The 21,790-nt window shown below is 47.4% G+C and overlaps 1 protein-coding gene across 3 annotated transcripts in view; it reads left to right on the top strand.

Moving 5' to 3' along the window:
• Window positions 1–21,790, top strand: part of kank1a (KN motif and ankyrin repeat domains 1a) — a 48,947-nt gene that overhangs the window by 18,280 nt on the left and 8,877 nt on the right. For 2 of the 3 annotated variants that reach the window (XM_085295603.1, XM_085295604.1), the window contains exons 2-3: window positions 9,858–9,987; window positions 18,702–21,359. In XM_085295603.1, the coding sequence (XP_085151729.1) occupies window positions 9,951–9,987; window positions 18,702–21,359 (2,695 nt within the window). In that variant the 5' untranslated portion in view covers window positions 9,858–9,950. Of the gene's footprint in view, window positions 1–7,740; window positions 7,784–9,857; window positions 9,988–18,701; window positions 21,360–21,790 lie in introns of those variants that run through there. The other variant, XM_085295605.1, reaches the window with a different exon arrangement.

Here is a 21,790-nt window from a genome sequence, read left to right as displayed (position 1 = left end):
AACTCCATTAGATGGAGAACAACGTCTGTGCAAAGCATGTAATTTAAAAGTAACTTGGTGTCTCCACCGGCTGCGAGTGATGGGCGGTGTTCACCGGCCCATAGCTCCACTCCGCCTTAGTGACTCCACTCAAGAGCTGAACAAATAAGCGGCTCCAGCCTGTCCTTGGTCAAGAGCAGGCCAGACAGAGGAGGACCTGTGGGGGGGGGGGATAAAGAGAAAACCAGAGTCGACACAGTGATCCGGGGAGACGGCGTCTTCTGTAAAAGCAGCTCTTTAACTCTTAGAGCGCAGAGAGAGACGGATGTGTTGATCTGTGGCGTTTTGGTGTTTGTTTCACATCTTTCAGCCGTAACCTGGAGCTGAGTCTTGTTCCTGCAGGGGGCAGTGTTGTCAGCAGAAAGGCTTCGTGTGAGTGCAAAGACTGGGTGACCTCTTAAATCTGTGCTCAGGACGGCAGTGAGGCGAACAGGCTGATTAATGGCGTACCACGGCGTCTGCAGTAGAGTCTTCTTTTCCCTCTTTGTTGTTCGGTGCTGGAGGAGCGGCGAGCGAGACAGAGAGGTGTAAACGGGCGTTTCGCTGATTCCTTGAGGCTGAAAATGACCTTTTTTTTTTTTTTTTATAACTCAGTAGTTCATCCAAAAACAGTTACTGGTGCAGCTAAATGTTTTTCTCACTGCAAACAAATTATTAACTCAAATAAGCTGAAGGACGGACAGTTTAGAGCCTGGCAACTTTGGCATGTTTAAAGCAGCTGATTGGCTCTTTGGCTGCAGGCGAAGAAGTAAAACTTGGAGGAATAAATCGGAGCAGAGCTGAAGTTTCTCCATCCTGGCAGACAGAAAGCATGTGCCAGTGTAATAAACACCAAATTCACTCAGCTGTGAGCTTATTCTTCATTTTGTAGCCCTCAAGGTTTAATTTCTTTATTTGTTCAGAGCTGTAAGGAGGAGGAGGGACCCTGACAGACCTGCAGGGTCTGCTGTTTGTGTGCATTCGATGGTCTTGCACAGAATTCCTTTGTAGGGACTCTGAACCTCTGGAGAGCAGCTGTCGCGATAAATGGCTGAAGCAGATAAAGTCGATTCCTAAAATAAAGGGACAGCAATCAAAGACACTTCTGCACCATGTCGTCCTCTCTTGGCTTTACTACGGTGGAGGTCATGACGAGGAGCCACGCTGGGGGGCTAAATGCATCTGTGTGCACTCAGTTGCAATGATAGGAAAAAAGCTCAAGACCCCAACAAGCTGCATTTTCTGTTAATGGCTGTGAAGAGGACATTTAACACGATATTTAGGAGCTGCCACACGATGTTACCCTTATTAGGCGCTAGCTAAACTACAGTACATATTTACTGTGTGGCACCAACGCCATGTTTGAATCATGTGTTACAAGCTAAATGTCAGTTTTCGGTCTCATTCCTCTGACCTGTACATGAACCGCACAGATGTTGGTTTTCATTAACATTTGAACTAAAACCTCAGACGTGAACGCGGAGCGTCGGTGCGGTGGGGGTGGCCTGTTAAAGGCTGAATGTTTACACGGTGCTTGGCCACTTGAGCGCTGAGTTTAAACACAATATAACTGAACAGACTAAAGGAAGGATTGATGCAGCATGGAGCACAAACAGCCTGCACTGAGACTGTTACTAGAATAGATCTGCATATTTTTAGGATGGCCTATTACGCTCTGTTTAAACGCTTCGGTTATAAGCACAGCTACACTCCTTTTGTGGTGAAAGGTACACAGAACTCTTGATATGCAAGTAAACTTCAAAAACGAGTATGAATGAAAGGTTGGAGGCACTAATTTAAACCGAGCAGGCACACTGTGGTTTTAAAATGCAGTGCTGTCTGTCTGATAAGTGCAGGTTAACGTCTGGAAGAAGTGAACCAGCGACTGCCTCGTCTCACAACATTTTCACTCCTGCCGATACCTTTCCCAAATTTCAAAGCATCCGAACAGCTGATGCTGGAATTCGAAGCGCGTGCGGTATGGTGCAGATTTCAAAACGAGCTGGATTTAGATCTGCAGGTGTGACACAGATGTGCTGTGATCTGAAGTCCTGGTTCCAGTTTGTGCTCAGATACTGATTCTTCTGAAATGACCGGGCCGACTTCCACGTGCACGCTGCTCAGATTTTTATGAACGAGATAAAGCGAGCGATGGCTGGGAGCGTAATGACAGGGCCAGTATGTATAATTGTCTTTGATTTCTATAATTCCAGTCTCAGTGGAGGAAATGCTCGTCGTTCGCCAACACTGTGTTTATCTGCGAGCACGAGGCTCGCGGCTGCCTCGGAGGAACAATAGCAGGGAGTTGAAAGCGTCTGCACCAAAAATAACTCCATGTGTGATTATACAGGAGCAGGAGTCTCTGCAGGTCGGCTCATCAGCTGACCTCACAGTGTTTGCAGGGTAAGTTAAAGTGTGTTGGGTTTGTCTGACCTCAGCCCCGAACCAGACACAGTAGTGACAGGTGATCACTGAGGTTCTCTGTAAAGAATACAGGCTGCAGTATTTACAAAGAAAGCAGCATGAAGCGATGCTCTGTGAACGCCTCTTTTTCCTCAGAAGCAATACTAAGTTAGAGGCACATTAGTGGGAAAGGACCAATCGTAGAGAGGCGAGGCTGAGCTGGTTTGAACACGTGCGGAGGAGAGAGTGGATCTACTGGACAGGCTGGAGGAAAAGAAGATTAAAGGTCATACAGAGGGTTTGTGTGACAGGATGCTGCAGGGAGCATGGCGAGATGGAGGGAGATGAGCCACTGTGGCGCCCCCTAAAGGAGCGAGGCAGCAGCCCCACTGCAAATAGGTCAGCGTTTGATGAAGCAACATGGCTGCTTTCACTCTTTTGCTGTGTTGCACTCTTTGTTTGACGGAGACCTTATCTCTGCTCATATTTGCATCAGACGCCTGAATGAAGTGTGTGTGTGTGTGTGTGTGCGTGCGCGTGCGCATTTCCACGTCTTTTAAAGAAGCTGCTGAACTTTGCGTCTGATAAACGTCGTCGTGTTTATCGTGTGGTCTTTGGCGCTCGTCAGCTGGGAGCGTCAGTACGTTTACACTCATGGATGTTTAAGAGCAGCAACATCAGCCTCGCTGCTGTTTATCACTGAGGTCCAAAGAGTTTGTTCTCCAAAGATCGTCACCATAAGAGACGTCTATAGAAAAGCAAAAACACAAGCCCGTCTTTATCCTTTCAATGAGTAATTTATCATATGTTGAGCTGACGTGCACCAGCCTGACTTATTGAGCCTCAGCATTGATGCCACAGCCTGGCACTCTTAGCCTCTAATGATTCTGTTTCATCAACTTCTTCTAATCTTAATCAGCTGCTGGAAAAGATTCCTGAGCTTCCCTGAAGATGGACGTCTTTGCTTTTCTCTTCTCACCTCTGCCCATGTGACTTCTCTTTAAAAATGCTAAGTAGGGGACACAATCCTCTGGTTCTTCCGGGTCCTCCCTCCCTGGTGGAATAATTGAGAGGCTTTATCACAGGCTCTCCAGAGTCAAACTCGGCAGGCTCCGTCAAAGTGAAGTGAACAGTTGAACAGAACCAGCTCTGCAGCCTCCAAACTGTAGAGCTCGTCGGCACGTCCGGCCTCCTCGCCTGGCCCGGCTCTTCTCCACGGTCGGCACAGCAGCTTCCCTTCAAAGCTTCAGAGGCATTTCCTAATGAGGCCCAGATGCAGAGCTGAGCTGACAAGCAGCTACTGCTTGTTCTGCAATTAGTCACATTTGCGCTCGTGCACACGTTAGCGCTGCAGCACAGGAGCACGCCGTTTCCTTCAGTTTAACTTTCCTCTACGTTTTAATTCTTACGGACATGAAAAAAATAAAACGAGGTGAACTCGATGCTCCACGTGCAGCCGCTCTGTTACGCTGCTGAGCTTTTCCTGATTATCTGAATGAAAACATCCCAGTTCCTCTCGAGGCTTTTTCCCTCCATTAAAGCTGCAGCCTCTGCTTTTATTAGGGGAAAAACAGCTCTGCTGAATATTCAGCGCAGCGGGTCTGCAGCCTAACGGCCCTCTGGTAACTTCTCCTTCTGTTTACTGTCCACACAAAAAAGCCTCGAGTCTTTGTTTTACTGCAGTGGAAAATGTGAACTGTGGCACCACATCCTGTCAGCTCGAACTTCTTTATATGTGTGTCGATGTGATGCACGCGTGAATGTTCTGACAATAACGGCGGGCATCACCGTGAGCCTGACGTCACTGTTAGGAAGAATCATTGTTTGCACGTCTGTGCTTTAAAGCCACATTTGAGAGGCTGACGTTTAAAACGTGTTTATGATAAAACTCATTGTTCAGTGAAATAACATTTAAAGTCCCATTATTATGAAATTAATGAAACATGTAGGTATTCAACATTTTATTGATAATGTCACAGATTGTATTTTTGCACATGAAAAAGCCGCGTGTTTGAAAACTGTGTGATGAAGAAACTGTTCACTGACCTTTTTCTGTCGTTCCTGAAATAAATGGAAACAAAAACAAGACTAAAACATGTCGTTCCCATCCACGCCATCGCCAGGAATAAAGGACAAAAATGACTTAAATGAAAGTCGTCCTCCACGTTGGGATTTCCTTCAGTAACAAACGTGCTTCATTAGATTTCCTGGGATCTTAAATAGGAGACGCTGCTTCCTGTTTGACTGACAATCCAAACAAAGTGTTTTCTTACATTTTGTTTGTTGCTTGGTGTAGCTTCACTTCACTAAGAGGGACACTCGGTGAAGTCAAGTAATATTTAAAGATAAACTTCATACTCATTTACAGACCATTTAGAAACTCGTTGTTTTGGTTCAGCTCTTAAACAGCTTTGTGTTGATGTAATCAGATTACTTTTGTGCGCAGAGAAGAGGAAGCTGGTGGACGTTTTAGTTTTGTTGCACTGAAACACAGCTCATTTCTACCTGTACCTGCTTCTGCTGAAGTGCTCTTGGGCTCGTTCACCTTTCTCTTGGCTGTTTGTACTCGAGTACTTAAAGAGCTCAGCCTGTGTACTGACTCGAGCACGCCACGGGATGCTGTTTGAATGCTCGTGCGTCTGTTTGTGTAGCTCGTCAGGTGTCTGTCACGGTAAATAATGTAGCTGTGTGTCTGTCAAACGCACCTCCAGGTGGAGAGGAGTCACGCCTGCCGCTGCTCAGAGCTGTGCGTGCACGCTTGAAAATTATTTAACAGCTGAGAAGGAACCGAACGGGTTGTTCCGGTTTGCGTCGGCGCTCAAAAGTTTCCTGCTCGAGGAGTTTGAAGCTCCTGAGATCAGCCGTGGATCTGCTCTGGTCAGCGCGGTGAGTGAGGCTCTGTTTAAATGGGAAGCTTTGATTCACAGGAAAGGCTCAGAGTCGGACTCTGAGTACATTTAAAGTGGCTCCTGTTAAAGCTGAAGGATGTCGGAGATTAAAAATAGAATGTGGAGTTTATGAAGCAGAAGTCAAGATTTTATTGACAAACATGGGCTTCGTATTTAGTTTGACCGCACGCAGACGCTCTGCCTTAGAGCGCACAGGTCACGATTTCACAGCTGCTTATTACTCTGCTGCCTTTACTGTAAGTGGGAGAAGTTTTTTTTATATGATCACTTAAAACTATAATAACTGGTAACACTGTGTGGCAATGGGAACTGTGGGACGTGCCAGCGTGCTGTCAGAGCTGCATGGCTGAGACTGAAGAAATGTGAGGGTACCAGTGTGTGGATTAAAAGAAGTAGTTGTTTGTCATTGAAGCTGTTAGTAGATTAACTCTGGGTTTTATTTTTGTAGATCGATGCACATGGAGCCCTGAGACCTTCAGTCTGTTACTAATGACAGAGCAGTTTTACCTGAACGGGGGGCGGGGTTGGAACATGCAGTGTTGATCACTTTATTTATATTTATTTATTTTACCTTTTGTCATATATGATCAGCTCGCTGAATATCCTGCCTTTGCATGCAGTAGTCATGGAAACGGGTTACCTCAGAGGGCATTGGCTGGGGGAATGTGGCCAGCAGGTAATCGCGTTTATTTGAAGTGGGTATGTTTTCAGTCGCTGAGGTCTGATCCTGAGTGGGTGCTTCTGTGGAGTGTTTTTATCCTGTGTGGTCTGATGTTATAATGAAATGTGTGGTTAAGAGGAGTTCAGCTGAATTATTTCTTTCTTCACTGATTACTTCCAAATACGTTAAATCAGTTTTCTGTTGACCGTGGGCAGAAATGTGACGGGTTCTTGCTTAGCTTGACCTTTGACCCTCTGCTGTCCCACATCAGCCCTGATCCACGGCGCTGCTTTCTGTTGTTCGCCCTTCTGTCTTCACCTTCAGCAGCTGAGCCTTGAGAAACGCGGCCGTGCTGGTTGATGTGCAACCATCTGAAAGGTTTTCCATTGTGTTCAGCTGCCTGGCTCATTAGCTGCGCTTCAGCTGAAGGGCGGAGGGTGTTTACCCACGCCGGCCGACTACGCGCTTCACCTGGAGGCCCAGCGGAGGGGTCGTTCCACCCAAACGGCCTTAAAGTCCTGTTTCCTCTTATAGGACTCGGATCGTTTGGCTGTCATCTGAGGAAGTCGTCTAATCTTAGCCGTGAAACGTAGCTCTCTCTCTGAGGGCTGCTCGGTGCAGGCTCGTGTCTGAGGGCTGCTCGCTCTGTTTGTACCTGCGTCAAGGTGCAGGAAGTTAGAATGAAAGTTGCAGGTAAGCGGCTTCATTATTATGATGGGAGGTGTCACTGTTGTGGTTTGGGTTATTGTTAATATATCTGAAGTGTTTGTGTGTGTGAGAACTCCTGTTTGTGGTTGGTGTGACTCTGGGTCAGCTCTCAGGCCTCCACCTGCAGCTTCACCCTGTGCGAAGCTGCACAAACATGGATTCTGGTTTATTTTTTAAAGCTCGCACTGAAGAGTGGGTGGAAACTCTGTAAGCACGTAATCATGAAAATGTCAGAGGCTGAGTTTATGTCGATCATTAACTGCAGGAATGTGCAGACTAGACCTTAAAAACCTCACAGGAGGCTTCGTGTCACTCATTTAAAAAAAGGATGAGCAGGTTTTATATTAAAGGCTTTTGCCAAACACGGAAAAATTCAAATTGGAAGAGGAATAAAATCTCTTTAAAGAAATTCTTTGGTTAAATATCTGTTTATACAGACTTAAAGACACTTGGACCCAAACAGGGCCTCAGTTTATAAAGACTTTCCTTTTTTCTCTCAGCAACACTAAATGTTTGCATAACTTCAGTATTTACCTCAGTATATCATGTTTGGAGTATTTGGATTACTGTTTATTTTTATAGGTTATGTTGTTAATTGATTAAACTTCTGATTTATTATGAATGATGTCAGAAATAATCCTTTAAAATAAATTTTTATTTTCAGTTTTATTGCTATTTTATGAATTATCAGGTCATAATTCTGTTCATTCCTGCAGAGTTATTGTTTCGCTTTTTATTATTTATTCCTGTAAGTCTCTTTATCACAGTGTCTTTACTCAGGAAAACATTAACGGATCAAATTTGCAGATATATTGATGTCAATCAGTACTCGCTGATTTTTAAATTGGTGCGTCTTTATTTTATATTTTCTCCTGGAAACAGTTTCATAAAAGCGACCTGTGACCGTTTTAAGGCCTGTAGTGCATTAAAAGCAGGCTGATGCTCTGACTCTAGGATCGATGGCTTCTCCCACAGTGGTGGTGCAAAGCTGAACAGTAAATAGACTCCGCCTCCTTCTCTCCTGCTACTTCCTGCAGGTTTGTGTTCTGGCGGCTCATGGAACAGGACATGTGGGAGATCTTTGGTCAGTCTGTATATTATTCATTTTCCCTTCAGTTAGAATCGTTTGCATGGTCTTGGCAAACAGAAGTTGTGTGTATGTGTTGAAATGCTTACTGAGCTTCATGCTGCTGGAGAGCAGCTGCATGAAACCTTTGCTTTGTGTTCGTTACCTGTTGTCTCAAGTTTCAGTTCATCAGTGTTGGATGTCCAGTCCTTTGAGTCCCATTAGGTGTTAGCAGGCTCAGGCTCATCCATTGTAATCGTAATGTTTTAAACGGGCCAGCCGCCCACAGCTCGATAGTCTGACCTCCTCCACAAACACCTTTTCTTGCTCTCTAGCAGAGGAGCACCCAGGTCTGCCATGACGAGTAATCCTAGCATCCCTTTGATGGTGTGAAGGAGCAGCAGCTCTGCTAGGAGCTCGTTAGCCTGTCTGTGGAGAGCCGGAGGATCAACTGACCAATAAAATGACAGCTTTATGCTCGTCTCTCCTGGAGTTCCCCACCTCTGATTTATTTGATCCATCCTTTCTGACTTTTCTATCCAAGAATTGCTTTCGTGTCCTAAAACAGCAGATTCATTGTATAATATTTTTTATTTTATTTCACCCAATGACCCGAAAGCCGAGCACAGAGCTGAGCAGATCAGACCCAGACACCATCCGAGCGATATCCAGACGTCGTATCGATGCATCTCTAAATGTTAGTGGCCATTTCTTCCACACATTTCTTTTTGTGTGACATGCTGGAGCCAGTTTTAAGTGTGAGGGAGGAGAACAAACATGCCTGCGGTCTATTTGGGTGTTGGAAGGGTCTGTGTGCTCTGCAAAGGCTGCTCTCAATCCTTCGTCTCTGTATCGCGACTATAATAACTCCCCAGGGTGACGGACGGTCGGGACTTAGAGGCTCCGGCCTGATGACACTACGGCGCTGCTTTATTTGGCTGCACACTCTAAACAATGATTTACTTATGATGCAGCTGACTGACAAAGTGACCTTTCACATGTTCCTCACACACATTTTATGGCTGTCGGCTGCATGTCGTCACAGCAGGTGCAGCTGTTGGGTAGATGTGTTTAAATACTTTGTTTGTAACACTTAAATATGCATCGTTACGTTAAACTGTAAGTGACGGTTAGGATTCATAACCAAGAATGTTTTCTGATGATGTTTGTTATTTTTCATGCACCAACGGGAGTAAATGCTTTCCTTTCTGCGCTTCTTGGATGCTTGGTTAAACTCTGACTTTGCTGGGAAATGTTTCTGGTGTTTGCTGGAGGTCTCAGCTCGGTCCTGGCTGATGTTCAGCGCCTTTAGCTCCAGTATAAACGTTCTCCAGAGGCCTGGTAATGAACTCATTTGATTCAGGTGTGTTGACCCAGGGTGAGATCTAAAACCTGCAGGACACCGGCCCTTGAGGCCTGGACTTCCTACCCCTATTCCTGAGGTATGCGGCCTCACCGACCCTGATAATCGAGTAAGACCGAGTATATTGTAAAAGTCTTAGATTGTCCTCGACTCTGTTACCACTGCGGGGCTGAGCTCTTGATCTCTAGCTGTCAGAGTCACGTGTTCAGTGTAAAGGTCAAAGGTTTCAGCTGTATCGAACCTCGTCTACATCTGTGCTCCTCGAGACCTGACCCGCCCCCCCCGGCCTACTGACTCCAGTTTTCGTCTTATATTTGCAGCTTCTTATAAGATGACAACGGCTCTTTTGTTTTGTTGCTCATAATGTGTCCATTGATGATGATGAGCAGGCGACTGCACACAGGACCTCTGTGCTTCGAAATGTCAGGATGCAAACACACCTGTGAAGGAGCGGAGGCCGGCCGGGCTTCAGCTCCCACAAAGACACGCTTAACAAAAGGTCAAAATACGTGCACTCACACTTCACATATTTCAAGTTACACTGGAGGTCAGAAAGCCAGCGCTCTGTTCTCATGTGAACTTTAAAAAGGAACCAGTCTGACCGCTGGGACAAAGTGACCTCCTTTACTGACACTTTTTAATCTTTGAAAGGTTGCCTTGTGTTGTTTCTCACTAATTGTTGCTCACCTGTGTGCGTCACTAACGGTATTCCTTTGTGTTCTGTCTCAGGTTGCAGGTTGCATGGTAATCTGGACTTGCTGCATGGCAGTTGCATGACGGCACTGAGTCTTGTTGTTGGACTGAGAGCACGCAGCTGCACCCATGGCTCAAACCGTGCACGTGAACGGCAATGGCCCAGGTAACGTGTGTGTGTGAGTGTGAGTGTGAGATTCTTGCAGGGATGTCTTTGACCTTATTTCATTGCAGAGCAGTTTGAGGGAGACGCTGGTTAAATGCGTCCCTGCATGTCTAAAGGTTACAGGCTGCCTCCGTGACTAAGATGTGCTCTCTGGGCGTTGGTGGGCAGGGGTACAATGGGACTGAAGTGGGATTAGGGGTCCAGTTTCAAGCTTAAGTCATGCTGGTATATTTAAGGTCTTGGCTCCGGCTCTTTAGACACAAACACCATGAGTTGCAAGAAGTAATTTTAGTCAAGTCATCCAGTAACTTTTCAGACCTCGAGACAAGAGTTTAACATCTTCACACGCTGTTTGTGCAAACTTGTATTCAAACATTCAAACACTGAACAGCCTCTAACAGCTGTGTGAGTAAGTGTGAGCTCACATGCACTGTGGTGGGTGTTTCAACATATCAGCAGAGGGTCCCTATGATCAAAAGTTTGTTTTTATTTTCCTTTACTCTTGGCTCTGTATGACGTCAGGAAGAACATGATGATAATAATGGAGTGGATTGATATAGCGCTTTTCTAGACACCCAAAGCGCTTTACAATGCCACTATTCATTCACTCTCACATTCACACACTGGTGGAGGCAGCTACAGTTGTAGCCACAGCTGCCCTGGGGCAGACTGACAGAAGCCAGGCTGCCATATTGCGCCATCGGCCCCTCTGGCCAACACCAGTAGGCAAGTAGGGTAAAGTGTCTTGCCCAAGGACACAGCGACCAGGACAGAGAGCCCGGGGATCGAACCGGCGACCTTCCGGTTGCAGATGCAATTCCCAATCCCCTGAGCCACGGTCGCCCCCAATGAGGCGAGCGTGCACGTGTCCACCATCCAGCTGAGTATGCTAGGCTATCACCAGCTTCTGAAAGAGGGTGCTGTTAAAACAGCGCTATTATTTGTTTTATTTTTTTCTGTTGACTGCTTCTATTAGCTCATCATTATTAGCAAACTTACTCGTGGACAAATAAATAAATCGCCCAACCTTATTCCACAGTATATTTTTAATGAATAATCATAATCTTGGCTCGAACCAGATTCAGTGATATCTGAAGCACAAAGGGCAAAGAGTTCTGACGGAGAGAGAATTTTGGCACTTCAGTATGAAAACACACACACACACACGTGTGCGCTCTCATTCCTGTGTAGACTAACGGGAGAGCGTGAAGCTTCTTGCTTCCAAATCCCTGCTGGAATGTGCAGCATGCAGGTCGGGTGCTTCAGGAGCGCCGTCCTGAGTGTCAGTCTGCCATCACCACTCCACTCTGCTTGTGTTTCTCAACATGATAAAGTCTGAGCTTCAGTGGCCACATCGACAATAAGTTTGTCCCGAGGAACCCTCAGACCGCTGAACTCCTCGTCGTACAAATAGCCTCTCTGTCGTGTTGGTGGTCAGCAGGCAGACGCGGTGAAAGAATGCAGAGCAGATGGTGATATTTAACCTTTTATTGTAGAGGTGGGTGATGTGCTTTGGGAAGAATGTCGATCTGTGATCCAGGGCTGCTCAATCATGGTAAAAAATTACAACTGATACGTGGAAAATGTTGCACTTGTTGAATTTTGAGAAGGATTTGTTGTTCCTCACCAGACTTCCTGTTTTCAGCCTGTCTTATCATCTTGGCTCGAGCTGAACTAAAGCAGCTACAGTGTGAAGGGGGGAGTCTGAGCTATCAGAGGAGGTGAAAGTGCAGACTTACAAAAATCTACAAAACCAAAACACAAACCAAACAGTTGAAAAGCTGCATGTTTTCAACTGTTTGAAGAATTGTAACCAAAGTCATTGAACAGCGTAATATTTAAACTGGAGTGCTGCATGCATCTTACATATCTGAAGCTCGAGAATGAAGCTTCTCTCAGATTGGAATAAATGCCAGATGTGGGACGCCTCAGCGCATTGAGCAACAAACCATTAAGCACATTTCTTCCAAACAAAACCTCAGCAGACTTTAATGCGACTCCAGCACTGTTTGCAGGACTGATCCCACAGTCTTAAAATACTTCTCCTCAAAAATGTTGGCCTGATTTATTTTAGACCAGTGGGGAGTGAAAACACTCAGGATGTGATCATTTTATATTCTGCACAAAGCTGACATCGGGCAGTGTGAAGTGTTACTCCTGAAACTCAGATCCTGGTCCAGCCCCGGGTTGTCTCTCGGAGCAGACCATTATGGGTCTGACTGGTCTTCAGTGGCACCGGTCGGCACGGGGACACCGCGGTGGCCATCAGGCCAGTGAGGCCACTCCCTGCAGCTCCTGTAAACCCACAGAAGTGGTTTTGTTTCAGTAGCAGTAATGGACCCAGCTGCCCTTTTAAACCTCCCCCATGGTAGCTTTCAGTCACTTTCCTGTTTGTGTAAGAGCTTCGAGTTGATAATGATGTGAGCCGGAGGGGGCGGGACGCTGCGTCTTTGTAAATGTTGTTTGTTTCTCTCTCTGGAGCTGGCTGCTCCAGACCCGTACTGTCTTTACACAACAGCACCGATGTGCCAAGTGTGGTCGTGTCTCTCTGAGCATTAATCACTTCATTGTTGTCATCTGCATGCGCCTCCACAGTCAAGCAGCACAGTGCAGTGATTCAGATTCCTCTCACTCATAAGTTGCATCAGTTAATGCGTTTGCAGTCAGGAAGCTTCCCTCGTATCTTTAAAAGACACAAATCCAGTCCTAAATCTTAATGAGCAGAATCCTGTTTAATGTGCAGAGTTTCATATGAATTTATCTCATTTCCAAGTTATGATGGCAGGTTCATCTGTCACCCTTTTGTTTCCTTTAAAGGTTTGTCTGTGACTGCAGCTCCAGAAGCAAAGGCAGTCGCATACATTTGTTACTCTTTTGCACCAAGAAGTGAGAAACCAGCCACACTAGATCAGCCAAACTATTACGTACACTTCAATGAGTCTCCTGCTGAAAATGGTGTTTCAGTAGTTTTATGAAATGTACACGAGCACCAAGGAGGCGACTGAAGGTTCTCAGTCATCCAGGTCATCGTAGTCGAAGGAGCTTGGAAAGAAAAGCGTCTGGACTTTAAGTTTCCCTGAAGACGTTTCATCCGAGAAGCTTCTTCAGTTCTAAGGTCAAATGGTGGAGCGTCCCTGTGAGGGTCATGGACCCCCTATTGATCCTCTACCTAATCACACGAGCCGAGGTGTGAATACGGGTGTGGGTCACAATCAGCCAGGGTTTCAGGTGAAACCTTGTGAAATTGATCATTGTGAAACCCAACCCCACCCTATCGTCTGATTTACTGGGGTCAGATGGCCCAGGATGTGAGTGGGCATTAAGGGAAAGGATCTCAAAACTGGATCATAGATGGCAGACAGTTGGTGTCGTAAGCCCCACCCTCTGTTCAAAGATGGTCATTCACAGTAGACCTAGATGGCTTCTTTCACTCCTCTTTCAAAGGAGGAGGTCCAAGGAGGTGGCTGTGCCGAGCCTTCTTGAGCCTCGTTCCGTTTGATGGCACTTCCTGTTAAAAGGGAGTTCTTCCTTTCAGCTCTTCCCGTGTTCTGCTCAGAGGATCGTTTGATTGTTGGGATTTTCTCTCATAGATTACAAAGTTTCCTAAACTTGAATTAAAAATAAAATGTAACCATGACGTTAAACTGTGACATTCATTCATAAGTTTACACCCAAACCGATGGTCCCACCAGCTAATTATGAAACGCTGGTATGTTTAACTCACTAAACCAAAGATGTGTGTAGTAAACACATCTGTGCCTCAGTGAAAACATGTTACTGAATATATCTGGAGAAGTATTTAACAAAAACACAAACCCGTTAACTCCGACCGTCTCGTAGCCGTACAAACTGAAACTGGATCATCACATTTACGTGTCGGTTGACTTGAAGCAGCCCGCACACTGTCGTTGATGTTTTTCTTGACCATCTATGAGAAAATCCAGAGAGGGGCACATTTTTTCAAAGTGCCTCAGTGTTTGCAGAGGAAGCCCAAACATTTCCCTCGGTCTGCATCATCATGTACAGCGCTGGGTTGTTGAATTTGGCAGCTGCGTCTGGCGCGACCCCGCGAGTTCCTGGAAGAAGCCCACAGTCGAGCGGACCGGCCTGCGTGCAGCTAATGTGCAGCTTTAATGGACTCTTTGTGTTTTTGTCTTGTTCTGGGTTCAGATGAGGACGGACGCGTCTTGCCTTTGTTGTGTTGAACTGCTGCAGCGTTGATCAAACGTTGGCTCTATTTTTCTTGGGAGTAATTAGGCTCACGGGCAGAGCCAGGAAATACCAGGCTCCGTGTGTGTCTGTGTGTTACTCATGTTGTGGGGACCGAATTCAAGTCCTCATAAGGAAAAGCGCAAAACTTTGGTATGAAGCTCATTTTGAGCAAACTCGAGTGTTTCGTCTTCTGAAGGGGTAAAATCAGAGCTGTTTCTGTGCCGTCGGGCGGGTGGAGGCTGCTCCACCCAGGCGCTTGCATCATGTTTGGCTCTCACAGCTATGCCGGAGCACAGCCCTGCACTTCCAATGAGTTTGCAAGTTTTTCTCTGCACATCCTGAACAGCCCTGAGTTCACTTTCACTTCTTTCAAGCATTTCACGAGTCTTTCAGTGTTTCTCCTGGATGCTGTTGGTAGTGATGGTTGTGTTAAAGGTTAATTATTGCAAAATCAACGTTATAGACAGACTGTGTGGACACATGCTTGGAATTGGGCTGCAGTCTTTTCTTTGCTCACAGTGTAGGTAAACAAACAGACGACAGGCAACGCTGACAAACTCAACATCACAGACGATAATGGCACGTGTAGCACATAAGTGCACTGGTGCAAAGATGTTGGGATAAATTATGGAGTTATAAGGGTTTGATAATGTTACACATGTATACAGTAAGCGCACAAGGACTCGACTATATAGCATGCTTTGATTTGGCAGCAGGTATGGGGGCTTTTTAAGTACAGACACTATGTGAGTGTCTAAGTGTTGGTCAGAGCGACGGCCTGAGGAAAGAAACTGGATACGACTGGAACGGGTCATGTGACGGGTGTGCTGTGATGTTACATGCTCGTTTCCTCCAGCTCCAGGCCTCGAGCGCCGGTGTCCTGCAGGCTTTAGCTGTTTTTGACCCAACACAGCTGATTAAATGGCTGAATTACCTCCTCAACATGCCTGGAGTTTCCCACCCCTGCTGCAGCAGGTAGTTTGGCTTGAATTTCTCTGGTTAACAAACAGCTGGCAGACACATTTAGCCCAGTAGCCTCATTTATTCAGCGTCTGATGGCGCTGTGGAATTAAAAGGCTTTCGTCAGCTCTAAATTTAAACTTTTACAGAGCCGCTGTAAATTAAGCACGGCCCCGCTTGTATATTTTTCTTCAGAGCGTCAACATCGGGGCCCGGGCCGGCCTGCAGTCCCATATTTTAAGAGCAAACACGGAGAGCTTGAGCGGCGTGAATGAATGAAGGCTGGACATTTTCAGCAGCTGATTGGAGAAGCAGAGAAAAGCTCAGACACAGTTCGGGGTGTTTTACGTGGCTCACGTGTCTGTGGACATGGAAACGACTGAAACGTGTTACCGACGGTGCGTGCTGCTGAGTTTGGCTGCAGAGGGACGTGTGAGGAACTGGTGTTTGACTCTGAAGCAAGTTTCTGTTTGAGCTGCGAGTCCTCATTGTGAGCTTGTACATATGGCTCACCTTAGATAATTAGGCAGAAATATTTGAATATCTGAGGGAAGTGGAACAGAGCCGGGAACTGTGTGGTCAAAACTAAAACTCTGCTCCGCTGGACGACTTTGACTAAAAGAGGCATTTTTGTTTATTCTGTCTTTTATTAATACACGGTGCACATGCTCATAGCTGTATTTGGTCTTAATGTCCTTGGATGGGTAAGAAAAAAACATGTATCCCCTGAAACTAAACGATTAAAAACCAGCTGTTTATACTGGAGCTCAGCTTATTAATGGTTTGAGTTCAGAGACGATTAGACTTTCTGTAAAAAGTGTCAGATGATTATCACCTGAGGAAACGGCTTACCTTCATCAGCTGATTAAAGCACTTTTGGACCCTCAAATAATGATTTCAGTTGTTTGTATGTTTGTTCTGCACTTGGAAGCAGAGCGTTAAACCCACCTGGTCACAGCTGAAAGAACGAGGCTGAAATTCCCACACGAACAGGCTGAGCTGTGAGCTTTGGAGCAAGAGGAGAAAATGAGGTGGAAAATAGAGGAAGTATGATGAGTCCCTAAATTTGCTAAATTAAAAACTCGTACAGCAGCACTGTTTCCTCACAGCAAGAAGGTCGATTCCACCATCAGGCCGGATACACTAAACGACAGTAATGTGGTGTTTTAACATCCAGGATGTTCAGGGGAAAATGAGAAAATAATTTTATGACCAAATTGTAACCAGAAATGTGCTTTTCTCTCTCCTCTCATTGGCTGCTGAGGCAGGTAAAGAGGGAAGTTTGCAGGTCCTGTTTTCGAGGGCTTGGTCACACTGGTGCAGCTCAGTTTGGGGAACAGAATAATGCCTCCTTTTCATGGCTGTGCAAACGGCTTTAGGCAGGGCTGAAGACGTGGTCTGTAAGAAGGGAGATGAAGTCCAGCAGCCTCGCTGTGCTAACTGTCATGTGACCCCTCAGACTGACGAGCTCACAGCTGCTAGCTGCAGCAGACGCCCGGGCTCTTCTCGCTGTCCTGCTGCCCGACCCCATCAGTTGTCAGCTGATGAGGTCATCGCTCAGCTGTTCGGAGTGTCCGTGCCACAGAGCCGCCCGTCACATGCGACACGGCCGGTTGGCGCTCGTGCCACAGGGGGACTCCTCCAAACCAGACAGCACAAGACCGTGACTGTGCGCTCAGAATATTTATACCAGGGGGAAAAACGGGACGTGACTCTCAGGGCAGCAGAAAACAGCCGGGGCTTTGTCTGCAGACGGAGCTGTCAGACGCTCGACTCACAAAAACAAAAAATCAGAAAACACGAGGAAACTGGCTTTTTCCCCCCCAAACAACTGTCAGGAGTGCAGACTAGTTTAAAATTGTGACACAGCATGATTTAAATAAAGTCTTTACCTTACAGCATAAAGCGCCTTGAAGCGACTGCTGCTGTGATTTGGTGCCATATAAATGGAATTGAACTGGAATCCATGCAGTGTTATCATCACAGGCTGAACACTGAGGGGTAAATTTAGCCGTGCACGGACCAGGTCACTCCGTGTGTGTGTGTGTGTGTGTGTGTACGTGCACTCAGGTGTTTCCCCTCAGTTTTCTTTACCTGGTAGAAAAACGAAGGTAACTTCTGAAAATAAAGGCGTGGACACAAACTGACTGTAAGTCACGGATGAGTCTTTGTATCATGGAGCATAGACCAGTGTAAAAGTGTGACTGGTGTCAAGAACAGACTGTTATTGTTGTGGGTTCACCTCCCCTCCATGCATAACAGGACTCTTATTTAGGAAGGGAAGCGCCCGGCTCTAGCCTCACACGATTGGAGGAAGCAGCTGTCCAATGGTGCACCAGAGCAGCGCTGCGTGTAGTTTACACCAATAGTGGAGCTTTTTATGTCCCGTGTGGAGAGAGGATTGTGAAAGCGAGCACAGAGTGAGGAGAAGGCGTAGTTGCGATCCCAGCACAGAGCCGTGAATGTGAAGCCGAGAGGAGCAGAGGAGGAAACGTCCAGTTAAAGAGCTGCTGGTGTGCGGTGAGTGAAGTTTGAGCAACACATGCAGAGGTTTTAGCAGCAGGCTTATCCCTGTAGTTCCCTCCTCCTGTTGCTGAATGGAAAGGAGCTGGGCGGACTGGAAGGAAAGAGCAGGGCTGTTTATTTCCAGCCTGTGTTTGCTTTAGTCACTGAGAGTTCCAGGCATACCAAGAACAAGCCTCTGTATTTAGCCAACACGGTGTGAATGCGGCGGCCTGGCTGTGACGGAGGGCATTTTCAGCTGGAAGTGTTGGAGTTTGGACTTTGATTTAAGCAGCTTTGATTGGCCCGTAGCTGCTCTTTTAACTGGGTGATAGCTCGTGGTCACTTCTGCCTGTAACAGCTAAAACGTGGACACTGGATGGATTTTGAACGAGGGAATATTGACGTCGCCTCTCAGAGCCCTTTGCCTTCTTTCTTATGTGAGCTTTGGAAGCGACGGTCTGTTTGTGTCACAGCTTTGAACCTTTGGTTTCGTCACACCTCGGTGAGCCGACTTTGACAGATTAATTTTGTTTTAAATCTCCTGCCGCTTTTGTGGAAAAGCCTGAGTGCTAATTATTTTGGCAGATAATGTTTTAGTTGGACCCAAACTATGTGAGATGCAGAGATGTGAGAAATTTGAGATGTTTGTACTCGCTCTGTCAAATGATGACGACCGTCTGTGGCCAGAGGTGCCGGCAGTGTGCTGCGAGCATTAGACTAACTCTGTGTAAACAAAGAAAATACCTGCATGTTAAGAGTTGGATCAGATGAAGCTGTTGGGATTTGTGGATTTGTCCTCTTTATTTTCCTCCTCCTGTTTTTACCATGTGGCTGAATAAAATGTGCATAGATCTATGTATATGTAAGAGTGGGATTATTGTGATTTTATGTCTCAAATTAACAGGATAAATGATTTTCCTGACTCTCACACTGTCACAGACTTGCTCAGTAGATCCTCTCAGTATGTACGAGTCTATAAATCGGTCTGTTTCCAGCATTAAAGCGACACTAATACATTTTTGTGGTCTCTCTTACAGAAAGAGGACAAAGATGCCCAAGCACAGAAGACGAGAAGGACTCTGAGGCCCCCTACTATGTTGAAACTCCTTATGGTTATCAGTTAGACCTGGACTTCCTCAAGTATGTTGACGACATCGAGAGGGGCAACACTATTAAGAAGCTGAGTATCCAGAGGAAGCCCAAAGTGGCCAAACCCTCGGCGGTGCCTCGGGGCAGCACTGGCGGGGTCGGCGCTCAGGCTGAATGGACCTCCACAGACTCGCTGTCCTCCTCCAACAGTGACGGCAAACAGTCCCCGGTCTTCTTCACCAACAGGGCCGCTGCCCCGCTGACCCCCACCCTCTCCAGGGCAGCCTGTGAGGTGCCTCTGCATCAGCCGTGTTCAAGCATTGCAGAGCAGAAACAGCTCCTCCCCCCGCCGTCGCCCAGGTTTGCCCCTCGGCACAACCCTCAAGTGGAGAAGACCCTCATGGAGACCCGCCGTCGGCTGGAGCAGGAGCGTGCGCTTCTGCAGCCGCTAAGCGAGCCTCCGATGCCCCGCCGGCGTCTCGCCAGCTTCGGTGGTATGGGCTCCAGCAGCTCGCTGTCCTCCTACTCTGGCTCCATAGGCACAAGCCAGATCTCTCCCAACACCTATCAGACTCTGCCCATCAACGGTCATCTCCCTAACGGAGAGTATAACCCCTATTACCCACCATCCAGGGGCAGCTCCATCCGCCACAGCCCCATGAGCTCTGGCGTGGCTACCCCGGTAACGAACGTCAGCCCGTTACACCTGCAGCAAATCCGGGAGCAGATGGTCGTGGCGCTCAAGAAGCTGAAAGAGCTGGAAGAGCAGGTGAAAACCATTCCCATCCTGCAGGTGAAGATTGCCGTTCTGCAGGAGGAGAAAAGACAGTTGGCTGCTCAATCAAAAGGTCAAGGTCTTGGCGGCTTCCGCAAACGTTCCTACAGTGTAGGCTGCGCTGACCAAATGGAAAACCCGGGCCCCATCCAAAAGGAAACGGAGCTGCACATCATCGAGCCAGAAGCCCAGGAGCAGAGCGCTCAGAGGCTGGAGGAGTTCAGACGCCTGGCTGCTGAGGTCCAAGCACTGGAGAAGACTTCCAAGGACAACGCAAATGAAAATCAGCCTCAAAACCTCACGCAGAACCAGGCCCACCAAAAGTCTGTTGGCATAGTTACTGATCAAAATATGAATAATCTTCCAGCCACCCAAAGAAAGCCAGAGAAGGAACGCTGTTTTCGGGACGCGGGGGTGTCTACAGAGCGGCTGGAAATCCGGAGCACTGCAGTTGGCGTCACCGAGGCCATGCTGGGCATGAGCAGCGAAGCTGAGAAAGAGATCGAGCTCCAGCAGCAGACCATCGACTCCCTGAAGGAGAAGATCTACCGCCTGGAGGTGCAGCTCAAAGAAACCACTCATCAGATGGAGATGGGCAAGCTGAAACTGGAGCTCCAAGCTGCCGGTGGGTCAAACAAGAAAAAAGCAGACAAAGGTTTGATGGTCAGGCCGGAGATGTACAGCGCTTGTGTGGAGGCGAAAGTCCAGACACGCAGCCAGGGAGTGGGCGAACATCTGGAATTCAGCCATGTTAGCACTGCTAAAAGTCCACAGACTCTGACTAGAGGAGTGTCCTGTCAGCCTTCTGTGCACAGCGTCGCCACAGGACCGGATATCCCCATGGACCGGTGGGTGGTGCACGAACAGATGGAGGTGTCTGACCAGTGTGTAGGACGGCACGTGGAGACGTGCCATCGGCAGGTAGGCGTAGAGCTCAGCGTTTGTGAGGTGGGAGTGAACACAGAGGAGCTGGTGGACAGCTTGACCCTCTGTGAACCCGCGATGGAAGCCAGCAAAGAGCAGAGATCCGTGGGCTGTGGAGACTGTTCGGTGGATGTGATCGTTAGTCCCATCAAGACGCTGGTGTCACAAGGAACTGAGACTGACCGTGTCAGTCAAGTGGACTCTGGAGTCACGGCGGCTCCTGAGTTCCTGACTCAGGAGACCAGCACTGAGGCAGAAGTTGCACACAAGTCCACGAACACGAAGCAGGCTGTCCTCTCAGACTCATTCACTCACATGGAGTCGGTTACATCAGATAAGCAAACCAACACGGTGGTCACAGAAACCCGGACCGTCGCTGCCGGAGAAGGACTCGTCAAAGACGTTCACTCAACGGCAAAGATGCGTTCGATCGCCGTTGGAACCATCTCGGACGTGGAGCTCTTGCCCGGCAAATTGAGCTCAACTAAAACCAAAGAATGCGGGGTGGGGCCAGTGAGCGTCCATGAGAATTTCCTGGTTGGTTTAAAAACCAGAAACATAGCATGTGGCCCCTCCCAGCCGGCTGAGTCTGTGGCGAGCATCGGCAGCCAGGAGACGGCAGAGGTGAAGCCTGCGCCGGCCGCTGTGCACGCTGATCCGGCCGCCCTGCAGGCGCACGGTGGCGTCAGCTTGGACCATTACATCGAGCGCGTGCAGAAGCTGCTGCAGGAGCAGCAAATGCTGCTGGCCGAGAACTATACTGAGCTAGCGGAGGCATTCGGCCAGCCCCAGTCCCAGTTTGGGGTCATCAACAGTCAGCTGGTCAGCACACTGTCATCCATCAACTCAGTCATGAAGTACGGGAGCGCCGAGGACATCCTGAAGCTGCAGGCGGAGTCAAAAGAAGGTGAGGGTACTGTTTATTTATTATATCAGACTAGAGTCTGACATGTAGACCGACTCGAGCTTTCCTCCCATTATGATAATGGATCTTCTGTAGCTAACGATCGTGTCATTTGATCGTCCTCAGCTGATGGAGTTTGCTCCGCTGTCACAGAGATGATGTGATTTCCATTTCATCCTCTTCATGTTTGCTTCTCCATTTTGAAAGCGAGCATTTCCTCCAAACCTAAAGTTATTATTTCGTTTGTATGAAAGCAAAGTAACAAATTCATAAAATACTGAAATGCCTCCTTCACTCAAAACTACAGCACAGACCTCGTGCTTATCTTTATATTTTTACATGCTGTAGGCATTTCTGGGAGTATTTCAACTTGCTATGCAGCAATACAAACGTTATATCCCAAATTTTAATAATGTGTGTGCATTAAATCCATA

The sequence above is a fragment of the Mchenga conophoros genome, linkage group LG12 (assembly GCF_057382185.1).
Source record: "Mchenga conophoros isolate Kocher_MC1m ecotype Shallow Benthic linkage group LG12, M_conophoros_male_GT1.1, whole genome shotgun sequence".
NCBI classification, from domain to species: domain Eukaryota; kingdom Metazoa; phylum Chordata; class Actinopteri; order Cichliformes; family Cichlidae; genus Mchenga; species Mchenga conophoros.
Note: the sequence above shows the minus strand (reverse complement) of the source record. Positions and strands in the feature narration are given on the sequence as shown.